General features: G+C 38.4%; 1 protein-coding gene across 2 annotated transcripts in view; it reads right to left on the reverse strand.

Annotated features, from left to right (window-relative positions):
* The window catches only part of STK32B (serine/threonine kinase 32B), a 161,323-nt gene that overhangs the window by 66,107 nt on the left and 76,149 nt on the right, over positions 1–19,067 (reverse strand). For both annotated transcript variants that reach the window (XM_031504578.3, XM_085577686.1), the window contains exon 4: positions 9,704–9,877. In XM_031504578.3, coding sequence (XP_031360438.1) covers positions 9,704–9,877 — 174 coding nt within the window. The remainder of the gene's footprint in view (positions 1–9,703; positions 9,878–19,067) is intronic.

The following is a 19,067-nucleotide window of genomic DNA, read 5'->3' on the forward strand; positions in this document are numbered from 1 at the left end:
GGACTCAGGGAAATAAGCTGGTACTTTAATTAGTGTTAACTCTCTTTACATATGTAAGTGCATGTGTTTGCATTGGGGTGCATCTGTAAAGCATTTCTGTGGCTTAGGAGATTTGTAGAAGACAGCTGAAGGAGCACCACCAGGGGAAAATTCTCCAGCATCTCAAATTAAGAGGCAAGCTGTGACTCTCTGTGGGTTTTAAAGGCAGAATTCTAGATAACTAATACATTTAATTAGCATAAAAGCTGAGAAATGCAGCATCCTGGCAATAGCTTTTCCACTCAGCAAGTCTTGTTAAGTGACTCTATTAGTAATTGTTACTGATTATTGAAAATACATCCATTATTTTTTATTGGATTTCATTCAAAATGGACCTCTGACACACATTGAGTAGTCCTGATCTGGTATTTATAATGAAGATCATATCTTAATTATTGTAGCAACTTGGGGGAGAAACATAGGAAATATAAAACTGCATTTCCCCACATCATCAGCTTTTCTAGAAATACACAGAGAGGTGGATTTTTTTGTCAGTGTATTAATTTTTACCTGCAGAGCTCTGAGCAGAGGTTTTCACAGCTGGTAAATAAAGCTGTTTGACCCTACAATGACAAAGGCAGACATACTCCAAACCATTGAGCCTTCAGTAAATCTTAACCCACTGAATGGGAATTCCCACACAGCCACCAAGCCCCTATTTCCTGTTTCCCCTGTTACTGCAGCCCTCTGTTCACTCCCTCTGCTTCTTCCTAACTTTGGCTTTTAGAGCCTGAGTCTTTCCATAGCAGTTTTCTCTTGCCCACTTCTACATCACACTCTGCACCCCCTGGGCTTTTCCTCAGCCACCCTAGCTCCCCTCTGGACATCTCTGCCCCACTTGATATAGGTAGATGTCCTTGTTTTGGTGCCCTCAAGTCCATTTTCTTACCATTAATGTCTCTATTTCCCTACTGTTTATCCAAAGAGTAGATGCCCAAAATATTTGCAATCTAGACTCAGCCTGATAGCAAAGACAGTATCTGAGTATAAAAAGAGGGCCCACAGTTTTATCATAAAACCTTCACATTTATCTTCTAATATATCTGTGTCCATAATTAAAACCCCAAACCTAAAAAAATGTGACATGTACACTAAGAATATCACTGAAATAAAATTTGAGACTCTAAAGTGAATAGACACAGGATAGTCACTCTGAAAGGCCAAAAAAAGAGATGTTCCAGTTTTGCATTGTTTTTGTCTTGGGCTAGAAAGGAACTCCTCTGCATGCAGAACACTACAAAAATTTCACATTTATAACAAAATGAAGAGCTAAATGTCTGAATTAAAATGGGTAGCCACTGGATAGAGGCTATTCCTCATTATTACTAGTCAGACTGTAGAGATTATTTTGATCCTCACTATAAAGAATGACCCAATTAATTTGAAACCAATTTAATAAATTTTGGTTTATTGCATGTACACTGCCTACCAAGTGCTCTTCCTACCTTGCAAGGTCCCAGTTTGGCATAGTATTTTAATGTCTTTCCCCACTGACAGTATTTCTTCATGTGCAAGAGCACCACAGCTGCTAAATTGCAGGTTTGCCTTGTCTCCTCTACTGCAAGAAAGCACACACTGCATTATCGCAGGAAATTCCCCTGGGATCAATGTAAGCTGTGTATGCACATGTTGGGAGAAGCAGAGGATCATCAGTAGCACTGTCTGTCATACAACATCAAAGCTTTGAGCTGCTGTGCTTTGTCCTCTCTAAAAACCATCCAAGGGAGTTGGGACAGGATTTTACAGAGAATATAAGAATGTTTGAAAATAACCTTGAGGAAATGTTGTGAGGAGCATCCAAGGAGCGGTAGATAGAAACAATGCAAGGGAAAAATGTTGAAAAAGCAATTTCAGCAGAACAAAACTGATGGCAATTTTTATCTTAATTGCAGTCCATGCTCACAATATAATTTATTTTTAAAGAAGAAACTGTCAGGAGATTGCAATTACAACTCTCACTCTTTCTCATCTCTCAGTATATCTGTGAAGTCAAAAGTTGCACAAAGGAGACCACATCTCACCTGAAATATCAAAGCTGTACTGAAAGCTGTACTGAATGCATTTCCAAGGCATGGAGAAAGCTAAATTGCAATATCCATTAATGAAATATATTTTGCCATATCATGAACAGTTCACTCAATATCTGAGATACCTGAGACAACTACTGCAGACATGAAGAAATCAAATAAAAGTGCACTTTTTTTTAAAGTATTTTTTATTTTTCCATCTATTACATTGTAATGAAATCTCCAGGGAAATGATAGAATACTTTATGTATGTGTTGCTCATCCAAACTAAAAATATGTTGCCACCACTGAAGCAGAAAGAGGAGAAAGAAACCATTGTCCATATGTTGCTCTTAGTTCATACTTTGCTTAGCATGAAATTTACAGTCTTTTTCCATACTACCTTTTCCATCTACATACTTTAATCAAAGATTTTAAATTTCTTCACTGACAGCAAACAAGAAAGATTCAAGCACACTGCCTGCAAATCTGCCATTTCAGTGGAGAGAACATGCCTGCTCAGAGTCATGGCGGTGTGAAATTTCCAAGATACAGAGGTATCAGAATATTTATAACACTAACACTAAAGCTTTGGAGAAAAAGGGATTAATGTTGTATTGTATATGGTTAGGTCTTGTTCTCTCTTCTGCTAGTTGGGACTTCACATCATTGCTCATTTGATCTCTCTGGATCAGCCTTTCATCCACTTTCAGATGCATGGAGGGGCTGGGGTAGGAGGTTGAAGGCCAAAAAACCAGGGTGAGCCAGGCAGTGTCATATAAGACAGGGGATAATGTTATGCTTCTGTAGGAAGAGTGCCTAATCATTTTAACTACTTAGTAAAAATAATTTGCATGTAGTTATTAATACTTTTGATTATTATATTTTGCATAACAGTACCAACATGCTATTAATATGGTCTTTGCTGGCATAAATCAGCTGGGAGCAGACACCCATACTAAGGTCACTTGATGCTTTAAAGCAAGACCAAACATTTTTTAATGGATTTCTGTGAAAGAAAGGTATCTCTTATAACTCGCCACAAAGAAACTAGCAATATGCTAAAGCAGAAGACTGGTATTAATCAGATCAGATTTGTGGGTGGAGACCTGAGATAATCTTGAATATAAAGCTCTGCTGTAGTTTTTCAGCATTTTCTGCTTCAGTGTCTGGATGTCTAAAAATGATTCATGATTGAAATTTCAATACTGAGAAGTGGGGGAAGGAAGAAAGGAAGGAAGGAAACAAAGCATTAAATTTTATTACTCATCAATGGGATGCTAAATTATGGAGATGAGAGATATGTAACATTTTAATACATGTCATGACCCTTAAAACCTGCTTTTCCTAAAAGGTTATGTAAAGGGATTATTGAAGAAAACCAGGAAGAGAAAAGCAGGAACGTGGACAGGTGATGGCAGCTGATTTACATGGGAGTGCAACCAGTGTTTGTGTTTGTGGTGTACACAGCACAATAGCTGGTTTTCTTATTGATTGCTTCTCTGTTTAAAAACTGAGACCTAGACAAGTGTAGATATGATCTAGACACAAAGGAATGTATGACAAATTTAGAAGAAGGACTTATTAATTCTTCTAGAAAGAATTTCAAACAATATTATCTAAATAATAATTTTTTACACTGGTTTAAAGGTTTCCCCCACTTCCTTCCCCCACTTCATTGTCATTTAGCCGCAACCAACAGGAAAACCATGAGAAATCTCTAAAATCACAATGCCATCACTAGGGCATGGTGGACTTCTACATGTCTAGGTCATATCTACCCTTGCCTGGATGTCTGATTTTAAACAGAGACTCAATCAATTAGAAACCCACCTATTGTGCTGTGTATGCCACAAACACACATTTAAGATGGACTTGATTTAGGTTACCTTTAGCCACTATTTTTGTTACCTAATGCAAGATGGTCAGCAAAGCTGGCTATAGGTCACATGGTCCATCTCCCACTATTGACCAGACATGTAAATTCTAAATTATCTAGGGCTCCTGAGATGAGTTTTCCTTGGCTAAACAAAGTATTTCATATAAGCACATTCCTACAATGTTACAGTAATGAGATAGGGAAGATGAAAGAAAGGGACAAGAGGTGACTTCATCTACTCACTTGAAAACTGTAAGGAAAAGACAATTCCCTGCTGGCTTCAGTGAAGGTGTCTCAGCCATGGGGAATAGAAGGAGTGAGGGTGTGATGGGCACCTTCTGGTATCTCACCTCAGTGAGGAAGGGAGAGCACACAGGCCCACAATAAACAATTGCATCTGTGCCAGTGGAAGGAACTGGAGCACCTGATGGGACATCATGAACCTTGGAGTGCTCCCTGTGTCTCTTCCCAACACAGTCTGGTTTACTTTATTTGTAGTTTATATACTCTGTATATGGAATTCTCAGTATATTTCCATATCAGCTTCGTTTATTAGCAGTATCTTATCTGGTATATCAAATAACTTTTTCTGTAGCAAAACAGAAGTAAAATTAATTTGTTCTTGTGGGGAGAGAACTCTGTTCAGAAGTTGAAAGGCTTGATCTCTGTGTATTTGTATCTTGTGGTATCTAATTTTTGTTAAGTGCATGACTGAAATTTAAATACTCTTTGTGCCTAGAATTTATGAATCACTTTCTTTTTTCATCTTTGCTGGCTCATAAGCATTCAGCAGGTGTTCAGAGCTTTATGGTTTGCATGGTGCTTCTTTTTTGACTGGTTTTGATTTACTTCTCTTATGTAGCTCATTGCTCAGTTCCTGTAATTTTTCCTCTGAATAATGTGGGCTAGCACTTGTTTATAGAACATAATACAATGCCATAGAAGAGACATGGAAACACACACTAAGAAAATTCAGTGGATGAGGCTCTTGATCTGCTATGATCTTTCATACTGCTTATGAACTGTAGCTGTATGATGGTTATATTTTCCCTAGTTCATCTACTTCAGACCCTACTACATTTTTTCTTCATCTACTCACACTTTCCAGAAAGGAAAAGACTATTAGTATGAGCAGAAATCTGTAAAGAACTGTGTTTCATTTAGTATATCCAGCTAAATCTCAGTTTGGCACTATTCTGCCTGTGACACCTGTGAAAATCTAGGGGTAAATTTTCAATCTCCAAGAAATTTTCAAAACTATTTACTGCTTACATACTAAATGGAAAATGTTATGAAGGGCACCCTTTTAAGTAGAGTTTGTTCTTTTGCTGTATGTTGTCACAAGTGAGACAAGGAAGACCCATTTTAAACGTGTCTAATCATTTCACCAGACTGTCCAACAGCTTGGCAGACTCAATGATAATGAACAAACAGGTCCAGTTCTGAACACAGAGTAACTCTTGTCTAGCTGGTAGCAGCAAAACAACCTCACCCTGCAGTGGATCATCTGGCAGAGGAAAATGCAATGCTCAATTTGCTACCATTTTCCATTAGCTTTGGCCCACCCTGCACTGCTATTGAGTTACTCAGAGCTGGAATAACTCCTGGTGCTATTCCCCATTGGAAGCAGAACTTGGAGGAATGGAAAACAGACTGGTGATCACACAACACAGACCTACCAAGCCAAGCTGATTCCAGTCATATTGTGCTCAAAAAAAAAAATTATGTATGCTTATATATGTACACATACACACATGAACAGTTTTGCATTAAATAAACCCTACTAAAATAAAAGTGTCCTGGGCACACTGATCAAACAGCTAGTCCAGTATCCTAAATTTGTGCTGGAAGGTTACTGCAATTTCCATTCCAGACATCTGCCTACACCCAGCCTCCTCTCTAAGCAGATGAAAACCAATGGAGCTAGATGATGATGAAAACTTGTGAGGGCAATGCAGTTAACACTTGCCCCTTAGAAAGAGAAAATGTGATTTTTTTTCAGCATGAGCATGTTACCAGGGCAGCAGCCACAGCCTTGCAGGGCCAGCACTGCTCTGAGCCAAGGCTGTAGCTGCAAGGGCATCCTGGAAGGGACAACATTGGAGCTACTGCCGGAAGAACTCACTGAATGGAAACAGGCAGTCTGCTTTGGTGAGGAGGCAGGTGGTTTTATTGAAATGTATGAACAGTAACATTTGTGAAAGGAGGAGATTGAGTTACTCATGGCTGAAATAAGTTTATTCAGCCTTTGATGAGAAAACTTTTGTCCAATACATTATTCACTGGCATTATACAACCAGTTCTAGAAGGAATGTGTTTAGTCATACCATCTTGAAATGGCAGAATTCCGGATTTGATCCAAAATTTGAGAATATTTGAGATGATGTATGCTGTAAGAAGCCTTTCTGGGTGTACTGGGATCCAAGGGTCTATAAGAAATGCCTCCCATCCAGCTATAAAATAATACTTTGTTCATGTGAGAAATGTGGAAAAAATATAATTGCAGCAAGGCTGTGAGAAAATAAGGGGTTTTGGTGTAACTTTTACCTGTGACCAGCAATCTCAGTATTAAGTTAGCTGTTGTATAAGTGAAAAATTTACTCAGAAAAGTCTTCAAGTAATAGATTGAAACTTAGATATTTTCTTTTTAAAGTTATTATAATTCTGGATGAGCATCCATGCAAATGCAAACATTTACAATAGAGCTGCAAGACACAGAGAAGCATTCATTATTTTACCATAATAAATAAATCCACTATCACAGAATTATGCATGACAAATATAGATTTTATACACATGGATGTATTAATAAAAATTGCAAGTTCCATAAATACACCAGAATAGTAGTGGGTTTTACTCTATTTATGGCTAAACTTGTCCCTGCAGTAAGAATAGTCCTATTGCTGAAATGATTGCCACATTCAACATACACACTACTGGTCACATCAACAAACACAGAGGCATTGCAAGGCATCTCCAAGGGGAATGGGCAGAGTACTGATCTCTGCACTTCTGCATCCATTCACACGTGCCTGGGAATTCCTGTCCCTTCAGCACTGTCTCCTTTTCTAGCAAACTCCTGGGGCCACAGGTTAACCTAGAAAAACCCACTCTGTCATGTTGCTGGGTGCAATACTAATGGAAACCTGAACACATTGCATACACAACGGTATTTTAGGAGGAATTAAACTCCTGATTCACACCCCATATATTCAGCTCTTCATGATACTGCAGTTTGGTAAATCATCTGATTTATCAGTCTGAACTCAGTCTGATAAATTGTTCAACTATTCTTTGTAGCCAGGACAACATAGAGGAGATGTTGTCTCTCAGAGGCTCTCTCAATGACTCTCTGACTTACTAACGTTTGTTTTCCTCTTTGCTGACAACACATTAATTTTAAAATGAAAGATCTAATACAGTTTTATTCACATCTAATACATATGAATGCTGACTGGAAGCACTTGGTAACAATGATATTGCTGAGGCCTGCTACCACAGGGTATAAACACCTAGCAGATCACTGATTTCATCTCCAACTGAGATGGTGTATTTGCAATAATAAAGAAATTACTAGATGTGTCCTCACCGTGCATCACTGCTCGCTCTTCTCCTGCACCAAATTAAGTCAGCACTGTGCTCTTGATGCCAGACATGCTACAGAGATTTAAGGCAGCTGGAGACCCATCCCGCAGACTGCTGCTCCAGGTGTTGGTGAGACAGAAGGCTGAAGGTTCTGGGTCTCACCTGGCTAAATAACATGCCCATGGGTGTGTGGATCATTTGGGATTTTGCTGTAACTGGTGAGAAGATGGGAGGCAAAAGACTCCTCATGCCACTGTTGTGTCATTTGGGCAGTGAGCAGTGAAGGGGGACAGACAGATCTCAGAACTGCCAGCTTCAAAATAAACACCTCTTCCATAACACAGCAGAGTCCTGAACCCAATCCCTAGACAAAATTCCTAGCTAACCAGTCAGTGACATTCACCACAGGCTGAGAGAACACTATTTTTCCCAATCTCTTTCTGTCAAACCTTTTAGTGCAGAGTGAAAATAAAATCCAGACCCCAGAACTTACTCCCAAATGGAGCCAACAACCAGCTCTGGTTGGCCATGGCTTCCCCCACCTCAGTGCAAATCAGCAAGTGTTGAACTACTATGACTCAAAAAAAGTCAAGTGTTCACTTGATTGAGTAATACAAAGGAGATCAAAGTGTCAAGCCTGTTTCATAGTGGGACCATGACATGGCAGACATTGTCACAAAAAGCTATAAACAACCACAATGACTTCAATCCAGTCCTTCATTCTTTCAAGACATCTGTCACCTTTCTCAGACTTTTATGTGATATCTTTTTAAGCCACAGACTTCTAGCAAAATACAAGTTTTGATTGCAAAGTGGATTATCTCATGGATATTTTGCCAGCCTATTTGCATAAAAGATCTCATCAGTTTGTTTTCCACCAAGAACAATCCTTAAGGCATTAGAAACAAAGGTCAGCTATAATTCTGAGCTCCATTTTTCAAATACTCACTGAAAAAATAAAATTTAAGCAAAATGCATGGAAATATATTAAAATAGTAACAGTGTACTAAAGAATTTTCTTGCAATATTTTCATGTTTTATTATATTTGGAGTTCTAACTGCAAGCAGAGCAAATTTGCAATGTTTGCTGGAATTTTGTCTTGCACAGTTTCAGTAACATGAAATGCATCTCTACTCAGATAGATTTCATGCTGACCATTCCTCCTCTGAAAGTCAGACCATACTTTTTATTGCCTCTTTACTGCAAAATCATGAGGCAGCTCTGGCAAATGGATGAGGTGAAAACTTTCCATTAACATATTTGACAGAATATTGGGAGATCTATGGCGTGGCTTAGATTAGTTTGGTCTCTGAAAGTTGCATCTAGATTTTGCATACACAAAGTTGTATTTTTGCATTCATACCACTCTAAATCAGAAAAGATAACCATGAATTTAGCCTAAAAATGAGTAAAAGAAAGTTCAAGCCCATAATTTTATAATTTCATAGTTACTATATTGACATAAAAATAGAAGTTATCCCTTCTGCTTCAGTTAAATGCCAAAATGTTTAAGGAAAACAGACCCTGATTCCTGACACATTTTTCAAAATGAATACTATCTTTGCTTCTGTATGGCAGAAAACCTAACAGATTGCTGTAATATAGAAAGTACCAAAAGGATGCAGCATCTATCATTGTTCCAATTGATTTTCACTATTATTCCTACTTCCCCACCTCTCTTCCTCCTGACCTTTGTGCAGATGCTGCCAGTAAACAAATTATTCTCAGCTTTAGGTTCTATAACTGTTCCCTGACCTTATTGTGAGAAGTTCTGGTACTGGATTACAACATTTCTATAAATGCTCCCTGATGTTGTTGTGGGAAGCTCTGGTACTGAATTACAACATTTTTGTGTTCAGTAACATTGGGGCACTGGAGAATTAAAAATAAATTAAAAGTAATCAGGATGCTATTATGGGTTGTATTTAATGTTTGAAGACCATCGTGAAAAATGTACATATGAGATCAGAAATAGAAAAGGGCAGTATGAGAAGGATAAGAGGCTACTGAATGGCTGTGGACTGAAAGAAAGCACTTAGAAAGAAAACCTTTCAGACCCAAATTCCACTCTTGAATAGCAATGGGAACTTTACACGGGTCTTGAATAAACAGAACTATAAAATCAGATATATTATAAAGTTCCTCTGCCCTGCCAAAAGCAAGCAGGTCAGTCCTCAAATGAAATTCACTCACCTGTGAATGATGTGGTATCTCTGCAAATAATCCAAGGAAAGTGCCAGCTCACAAATGTACAGTTTCACAGTTCCCTCATTGAAGTGCACGTTCTGCTGCAAATGGTAACGCAGGTCACCTCCAAGCAAGAGATCAACCACCATGAACATGTCTTCTTCATCTTGAAAGGAATACCTGGAAGAAAGAGTTAGAGCTGAGATCTCAGGGCAGACAATGTAGTCACAGCTGTGCCTTGGGGTGGGGTGGCTCTCATTAAGGAGATCCTGGTAAGTCCCTGATTTGCTCATGCACAGAAAGGCATTCTCACTGCTGAGATCCAGTCCTGCAAACAGGCTTCGATTGTGGTGGGACTCTGAATGTTTAAGTGTCATGCTTTAACCCCAGTGACAGCTAAGTACCATGCAGATGCTCTCTCACTCCTCTTTTCCCCAGAGAGTTGGGAGGTAAGTCAGGAAAAAGTAAAAAGTTGTAGGTTAAGATAAGAATAGTTTAGTAATCGAAAAAAAAGGTAAGTATAATAATAGTACTAATGATAAGACCAGTAATAATTGTAATGAAAAGGAGAGAAAGAAGTAAAACCCAAGAAGAATAAATGATGCACAGCACCAGTGCTCACCACCCCCTGATCGATGTCAAGCCTGCCCCCCAGCTGCAATCAGCCCTTCCCTTCCAAATCCCCCAGTTTAAATGAGCATGATACTTTATGGTGTGGAATATCCCTCTGGACAGTTTGGATCAGCTGTCCCAGCTGTGCTCCCTCCCAGCTCCTTGTGCAGCTCCTCACTGGCAGACACGAGCCACTGAAAAGTCCCTGATGTAGGGTGAGCACTACTGAGCAGCCAGAACATCAGAGTGTTATCAACATTATTCCCATCCCAAATCCAAAACACAGAGCTGTTCTAGTAAGAAGAAAACTAATTTATCCCAACTGAAAACAGAACAGGAAGGCAAGCAGAGCTTGAGCTACATCCATACTCCTGTCTTATTTTAAACATGGATTAACACCTGAATGTTGATAAAACTGAATTTAAAATGCCTTTAAGATTTTTACATTCTTAAATAACCGTATACTCATTCAGGTGACAAAATAGCTTACAAAGTAGTACCAATAAAATGAAAGGCCTTGAAGCACACTTGGTATTTACACACATACAACTCTTGTTCAGTGCTTATGGAAAGTATCCTGGCAGCATTGAGAGCTGCTGTCTCAGGGGTATTTTCAGGATTCAATAAATATACACAATGTTCTATTAGCTGAGTATTTTTTACAGCTTGCAGCGTAGGTCCAAATTCAATAGGGACTAAAACTGCAATTTACTGCCTAACAATGCATGTTTTTTTCAGTCAGCAACCTATATCTTGTAAAATGACAGAGTCTTCATGGTTACTGACTGTATTCTTCTGGACCCTTTCCCAGAACTGCCTGCTGAGCACTCTGAGGACCAAATTTTGATGTGATTTAAACCCTGTAAATCCAAAGGTGTAGCCAGTCAATGTACAGTATAAATATACACATATATAGTGTTTGGGCAAGCAGGAATTTCCATGTGTTTCTACTTACCTTGGCTATGCTGCCATTTTTCGTGGTCTGAGTGAACCAATAGAAACTCTCTGGATTTTGTTTCTAAATGCAACTGTATAAGATACAGTTTTCCCAAATGGGGAATGGTAAATACCTTATTTCTCATGTGAAATCGCTATTTTCTTAGAAATTGTTTTAGAATTAATTTTGATGTGAAGTTATATTATCTTATACCAGATATACATGGGCTACTGAGAGGTGATCCACAATGATAGTGCTTCTTCCAGCACCTTTCCTCCCATGAGGTGTGTAATACATGTTGGCTACAGATGTGATTCTGTTCTCCTGAGCTATAAAATTTATGCCAAGAAAATGAAAAAGTGAGGGCTTCCAGAAAATCTGTGCACACCCTCCTTCCAGAGGCAGAAAGGTCTATATTAGATTATTTTAATTGACAGTTACGTAGAGTTTCACTTTCATTCCCAGGCTTGCACTTACTAAAATGAGGCACTGCTTAGAGGTTGTCACAGATGGTTCATTCTGAATTTTATGCTTGTTATTCTTTCTGAACACAGTTCTAAGAAGTGACTTTCTCTCATATTCTGCTCCTCTGTTGCATTTCCGTGTGACTGCCAAATGCCAGGAGGGGAAAGTCATTTTATTTGCATTAAGATTACTTCTCAATAAGTCAAATCTCTGAAACAAAATGGCAAAGTAGGTGGCACATGGCGTCTGCTCACCTCTAGAGAGGCAGAATTTTGTAACACACAAACATATAAACAGGATAACAAAACAGAAGGCTTCAAATATATTCAAACTTCTCCAAGTATTGCACATTACTGAGCCTGGAGCAATTGCAGAAACAAAGCTTAAATGTGTAGTTGCATTTAAGATTTTTTTTCTTTTTTGACACTGTTATTTTAGGTGAAGAAATTACAGCACTGAATGGTGGTAAAATCATCATCATAGAATGGTTTTGGTTGGAAGGGGTCTTAAAAATCATCTGCTTCCAACCCCCCTGCCATGTGTAGGGACACCTTGCATACATTAGACCAGGTTGCTCACAGCCCATCCAACCTGGCCTTGAACACTTCCAAGGACAGGGCAGCCAGAGTTGCTCTGGGCAACCTGCTCCAGTGCCTCGCCATCCTCTGAAAAGTGTTAATTTTTCCCTTCAGTTACCACTTGAGTAAGGTGCAGAATTTTTTTCTTTCTTTTTTGTATTATTAAAATAATTTTTGAAACAAAATTGCAAATTGAAAACTGTACTTAAATGGTAAGTGAAATATTCTGTCTTGTCTGGGACTAAAGAGGACTCTTGGTGTTTAAAGACATATATCAGTAAAACTGGTACTGATGCACCTCTAGTTTTGAGATGCAAATGTCCTTAGTTATTTTTTTGGGCAGAGTGTGAAAGCAGGGTAAAGAGTGACTGCTGTGAACTTGCATTTAAATCCAATGATTATTCCCCTTTTTTTAAATTTATGAGTATATTTCAAGGTGAATGATCAGTCTCAACAAAAGACCCATGAGAACCATCCATGGAATGTGCAACCTTGTTCACATCCAGATAAATGCTAACACTTGGTGGAACATGATTTTTAGGCTGATGTACTCTGGTTTTCTGTGCTTGTGAGTGGGGAATGGTGGTCCTTTGCCATCTGCAGGCAAGCTTTTGGCATTTGTAATTATTAATTATTTAAAAAGTGATCAAACAAAGCTTTCCTACAGGGCTCAACCAACCTGCACCCATTCACTGCCCTGGGACTCTCAGGGCACCTCTGGGAATCCAGGCTGGGATGACAACAGATGGGTTTTGTCCAGGGGCTGTCAGATCTGCTACTGAATCAATCTCCTGCTACTGTGACTTGCCTCTCAGGTAAACACATGAAGTGCAATCCCTAAGGACAGAGCTACAAGGCATTCCAGTGGCTGTACCTCTAGAATGAAATACTTTGAACCCAAACAAAAAACCCAAATAAACAGAACCCTCAACAAAACCAAAAATACCCCCAGCAACACCAAAACTAAACTGGGAGACATTCAGAAGAATGGCTAATGTTTGCACTAAGCAGCCTTCACACACAGGACACTTCTCAGATTTGTCTGGGCCATCTTGACTAGATTATGATTTCCTAAGAAAGGTTGGAGCAGATGACCCTTGAGATCCTTCAACCTTCTTTTCTATGATTCTGTGATCCTTTATCACCTGTGGAGGGAACACAAGTCAGTTTCAACATCTGTTGAAGGTAGAATGATGTACACCAAGACACAGTGGTTGTGAAGCTCCCTATATCCTCTCTGACGTTCTGCTCTTGCACTCAGAGTTATTATTTTTCTTTTGTACTGATACGTGTCTCTGATAACTCTGCTAACCCTGCCAGAAGTGTTGTGTATACTGCTTTAGTTAAGACAAAAGCTGTATAGGCACAGTTTGAAGGAACATGTGCATGGACATGTTTAGCATATCAGTAGATTTTTCACCCCCTCTAAATTCTCTCACACCTGACTCACATTGTTATGCGACTCTTACACCCATTCTCATGGATAATGGTGTCTTCTCCACACAGTTGATCCAGTTGGGTCAAACCTTCACAGGTTTGGTTCTCTCTCTGGATCCCACCACAGTGTGATTAAGACCACTCCAAGACTGGAGGGTAAAGAAATTCATCCTAGTGAATCTATGTGTCTTTGACCTAGAGGACAGCTTGGGCATGGCAAACAGCAGAAGGTCTCTGGAGCTGACAGGCACTCCACTAAGCAGATCTTGCAGCTATCAATTTCTAAGTTACTGAATGCAGAGCAGGAGTTTCTCCAGTTCCTGCTGTGCAGCTGGGTAACAAATGTTTTCCTCCTACCCTCTTTTAAGGACTAGCAGGACTTTTTGTACCAGCTTAGACAAGTTTGGTTTGTCATGGGCACAAGCAATCTAGTCCTATGCCTCACACAAATCCAGTATTCTGTCTTTACATAAGAAATGAAATATTACCTTTATTTTTTTTTTCTAGTGCAGTATTTTAAGAAAAAAAAGCTTTTGATATATTGGTCAAAGAATTGAAATAGACAAATCAAATATTGACCATGGGAGAAAGGAATCTTTGAAAATGTTGCTGCTGGCTGGGGAGGGGATGGTGGCAAGTCAGACCAGTGGAGATTAGTTTTTGAGAAAACACTGTAATTTTATTTTTGTAAGCTTCTTATCTACTCAAAGGGAAATAACATAGAAAAGGGTTGATTTGTTTTTGAAATAAACTTAGGGGTTGTTTGCGTTTTTATGTTAACCAGGTAGCTGAAAAATACCTCCCAAATGAATTGACACATTGTAACTTATGTTGAATATTAATCAATTTATATTGAATACTAATAATACATTATTAGTTACCCTAAAACCAACATTTTAATCTTCCTTGAAATGAAAGAGCAAATGACTTGAAGTAATAGCTATTGTTTGTTTCTTAAGTAGTGTCATTCTCCAGTTATAGGAAAATTGCTCTAAATACAGACCCAGCCTCTGCTTTCAATTGGTCAAAGAAAAGTTTGAATGCATTATAATCACCTTTCTCCAAATTAAGATAAAATAATAAAGCCCATAGCAAATAGGGAATTTAATTTTTGATTATCTGCAGACTGGAAGATAGATTATTATTGAACACAATGGAAATACATTTAAACAAAGTACTTTTAGAATAGGTTGTATCTGTTTCCACATTTATATATGTATATTTGTTTTAATAATATCTAATTTTTGTATTTATATAATATTTTTATCTATTTTTTGTAACTCTGTCATCATAAAAACAATTACAGATGAATTATTAAGATAATTTCCCTCCCTTTAATTCCTTCTTTTTAGTTAACTGGGGTAATTTTTCATTGAAATCCTTCCAGTTGCGGCACCCAGTATTCATATATCTTGTTTCATGTGAATTACCTGGGGAAAATGACATAGTGATGGATATTTTACATATGATTTAAATTAAAGCTTAGAAACAGATTAGAACAATTCCATCATTAAGACTAAAACTAACTTCATTATCTTGAGGTAATCAGTTAAAGCAAGATATGAACAGTTCATACATTCAGATAACACATCTGCTTTCCATTGAATATGACAAATCCTTGGTGTCTCCTAACTGCAGAACTAAAGAAGGATCCTTTTCCACTTTTCCTGTGGTAACATTAAAGGGACCATGTAATTTTTTCATTGACATAAGCCCCCCACTAGTAACTGTAGATTTTCCCAGTGTAGATGTAGATGCCATTTCTTGTTATGGCTACCTTGCTTTTTTTTCTTACAAGTCCAATTTGTGTGACTATGTTATAGAATACTCCTCACCCACTGTAAAGCAGCAACAGGCTTAACCAAGATTTGCTGCACTGAAAGAGAGCAGGTCACTTAAAGACCTGAATAATTTGACATTTACCAAAGAACAGTTAACCAGAGAAGAAAAATAACAGTCCAGAGCTCTTTTGTATGGGTATAATGGAAAAAATACAGACATAATATAAGGTGGTATAAGTCTAGGATATAATATAGGTGCCAAAAATAGCAACTTTCATCAGTCAAACATCAAATCATTAAAAACTTCCCTGTTCTGAGAAGGTGTGCTGAAAACTGTTACACCCACTGTGACTGCAAATAGCAAATACTTACCTTTGAATTACTTTTTTCATAACATGAAGTGTCCAAACTAACCAAATTAATGTTTTTTGTTGAAAGTTTGTGTGTTCTGCCAGCCAAGGACAAGCCTCAAGAGACGAAGCCTCAAGATTTATTAACTTTCTATGCACAAATATGCAAGTATTTTGAAGGAATGTTGGAAATGTTCCTTCATAATGTCTGTTTTGTTTACATTTCTATAGATTTCTTTGTTATTTTGGAATATGGATAAATATTAGTTATTGGAATTTGAGATTTGTGCTTGCTAAGTCTTTAATAGAAGTAAATTGTTGGGAAAAAAAGGAAATACGCCCATTTCCAAACTCAGAAATACACAGGTAATTTCTACAAATGTTATTAAAAACAAAGAACAATTACTTCCTTTATTCTTCCTATTTTCTTTACAAAGGTATGAAAATGTCTTTCTATATTCTCTAAGAAAACTTTTGAGAACAGAGACTTTCCTCTATAAGGAATTAGGTTGTTCATGCTTATACCTTCTGAAATTCTATTTAGTACGGAAGTTACCAAATAAAACCAGTAAGAAAAATGCCTAAATAAAAAATAGCCTGAAATTAAGTTGAAAGATGACTAGAATTTTTTCTAACAAAGATAGTAACAGACTTATTAGCATAGTAAATATTTACCATTAGCTCCCATACAGGCAAGGATTATTAATTAGAGACAGTTTAGTATTTATCCTCACGTAGAAGAAAATTTTCTCCCTCGAGGAGGTTGAGAAAATCACAAAACCTCTTTGATCTGGAAAAGAGCTGTTCATCATCTGAACATGAGCTTGTAATGTGCACTCACAGCCCAGAAAGCCAAATGTATTCTGGGCTGCATCCAGAGCAGCATGGGCAGCAGGGCCAGGGAGGGGATTCTGCCCCTCTGCTCTGCTCTGCTCAGACCCCACCTGCAGGGCTGCATCAGCTCTGGGGCCTCCAGCACGGGAAGGACAGGGACCTGCTGCAGCAAGTCCAGAGGAGGCCACCAAGATGATCAGAGGGATGGAGCCCCTCTTCTTCAAGGAAATGCAGAGAGGATTGGGATTGTTCAGCCTGGAAAAGAAAAGTCTTTGGCATGACCTAACTGAGGCCTTCCAATACTTGAAGGGAGCCTACAAGAAAGAAAGCATGTAGGGACAAGACAAGGAATGGCTTTAAAACTAAGGACAAGTTTCGTTTAGATATTAGGAAGAAATTCATTTCTGTGAGGGTAAAGTAAAGAGGTCCTGGAACAGGTTTCCCAGAAAAGTTGTGGATGCCCCTACCCACAAAGAGTTCAACGCCAGGTCTGGTGAGGTTCTGAGCAACCTAGTTTAGTGAAAGGCATCCCTGTCAAGGGCAGCTGGAACTAGATGAAGTTTTAGGCAGGTCCCTTGCAACCCAGGCCACTCTGTGATTTTATGGTCATTCCCATATACACTGTCAGCATTTGGCTCAGTTGGGATGCACAAGTTACATGACCACACCATGGGCAGGCAGCGAGTGGTAATGAGTTAAACATGAAAAAGCAAAACACTAAATACCTGTTGGTTGCTCTTTTACTACGCACTTTGCTTTCAGCTGATGAAATAAACCTCATTACTATATTTTTGCATGCACAAGTTACAGTTATTGATCAATGCTGCTTTGAAGCCTTTAAGTTCTTTGTGATCTTTCCTGATCATTTGAGATGGTTTGTTTTAGAAGACATTTTCTTTCAGTCTTTCACCTGGTTCTAACCAACCAATGTTTTGCTCCACCTAAAAGAACCTTCTTTATTTCTGCCTCTGCTTTTCCAAATGCTAGGGGAGTAAGAGGTAATTTGAGATGTGGGTTATGGTAATAACTGTGAATTGTGAAAAAGGGCAGGTTTAGATTTGGTGTTAAGAAGAAATTCTTTACTCAGAGGCACTGGAAAAGCCCACAGAAGCTGAGGATGGCCCACTCATGGAAGTGTCCAAGGCCAGGTTGGATGGGGCTTTGAGCAGCCTGGTCTAGTGGGAGGTGTTCTTGTCCATTGGAAGTAGATGATCATTAAAGTCCCTCCCAACCCTAACCATTCTATGAAGATATGTTATTTTGTTTGTCTTTCATCATGGTGATATCATAGAGAAACCATATGATTAATTGTATGTGGACATCTACTAAATGAGAAAGAATTCTTACTGGTTTCTGTTCCTTTTAGGCAGGGACTAAAGAGCTTAGATACACTGTTTGCATATGGCCCACAGTCATGTGAGCTCTTTTACACTGTGATTAAGTACTGTTCACTGAACATTAAAATAGACACACAGGATTATTTTGGATGGAAAAGCTCTTCAGATGTCAGGAATTCCAAATTCCAACCTCCTCAAAGCAGGGCTAATTTCAAACTAGGTCAGGTTTCCTGGGACCTTATCCAGGGCAGTTTTGAAAATCTCCAAGGATGAGAATTCCACAGGCTCTCAGGGAAGCATGTTCCAGCCATTCATTTCATCTTGAAGAGACATTTTACTTATATTCAGCTAGGATTCCTCTTGCTGACCTATGTAACTTGTGTCACTCATCCTTTCAGTGTACATGAGTTTTTCTCCATCTTCATGTCATCACCACCACACCTTTGGGTAATGGCTGAAATGAATTCCCTCCCTCAGCTCAGCAGTGTCATGTCCCTGCTCTTCTCTGTAACCCAAGAACAATAATACTTGCTCAGATCTTGTAGAAAAGGACTGGATGAATTATTCCGAGGAAGACCATTGCAGTAGGTAAATTTTTAGAAAATAAGTAATATTAGTTGAAACTTTCATGAACACTTACGGCCTAGAAAATTTCAAATAGGATGAATTTTTGGTGCACTACGAACAATCAAACAGGAAAAAACTACACTGCTATCAATTACTGTGACTCTGGAAACATTTTTAGTCTCACATATTAAGAGCTCAGTTTTTGCAAAAGGCTGATCTCTAAAAGTGTTTTCTCATAATTTGTTTTTCAGGAGAAAATTAATTACTTTTCTGGCTCATTTGCTCCTATACTTGTAGACTTAATGGCACAGTCTCATGATAAAGTCTGTGTTTTCTCAAATATTATTAGACCAATGATAAAGTAAGACTTGCAAATGAATGCAAAATAGTCTCATTTCTCAGTCTATTTGTTTGGGATTTTTAGCAGACTTGGATGCAATATCCTCAAAGCTTGTTTTAATTGTTCAGCTAT

Source organism: Lonchura striata, chromosome 4, assembly GCF_050655825.1.
Source record: "Lonchura striata isolate lonStrDom1 chromosome 4, ASM5065582v1, whole genome shotgun sequence".
Taxonomy (NCBI): domain Eukaryota; kingdom Metazoa; phylum Chordata; class Aves; order Passeriformes; family Estrildidae; genus Lonchura; species Lonchura striata.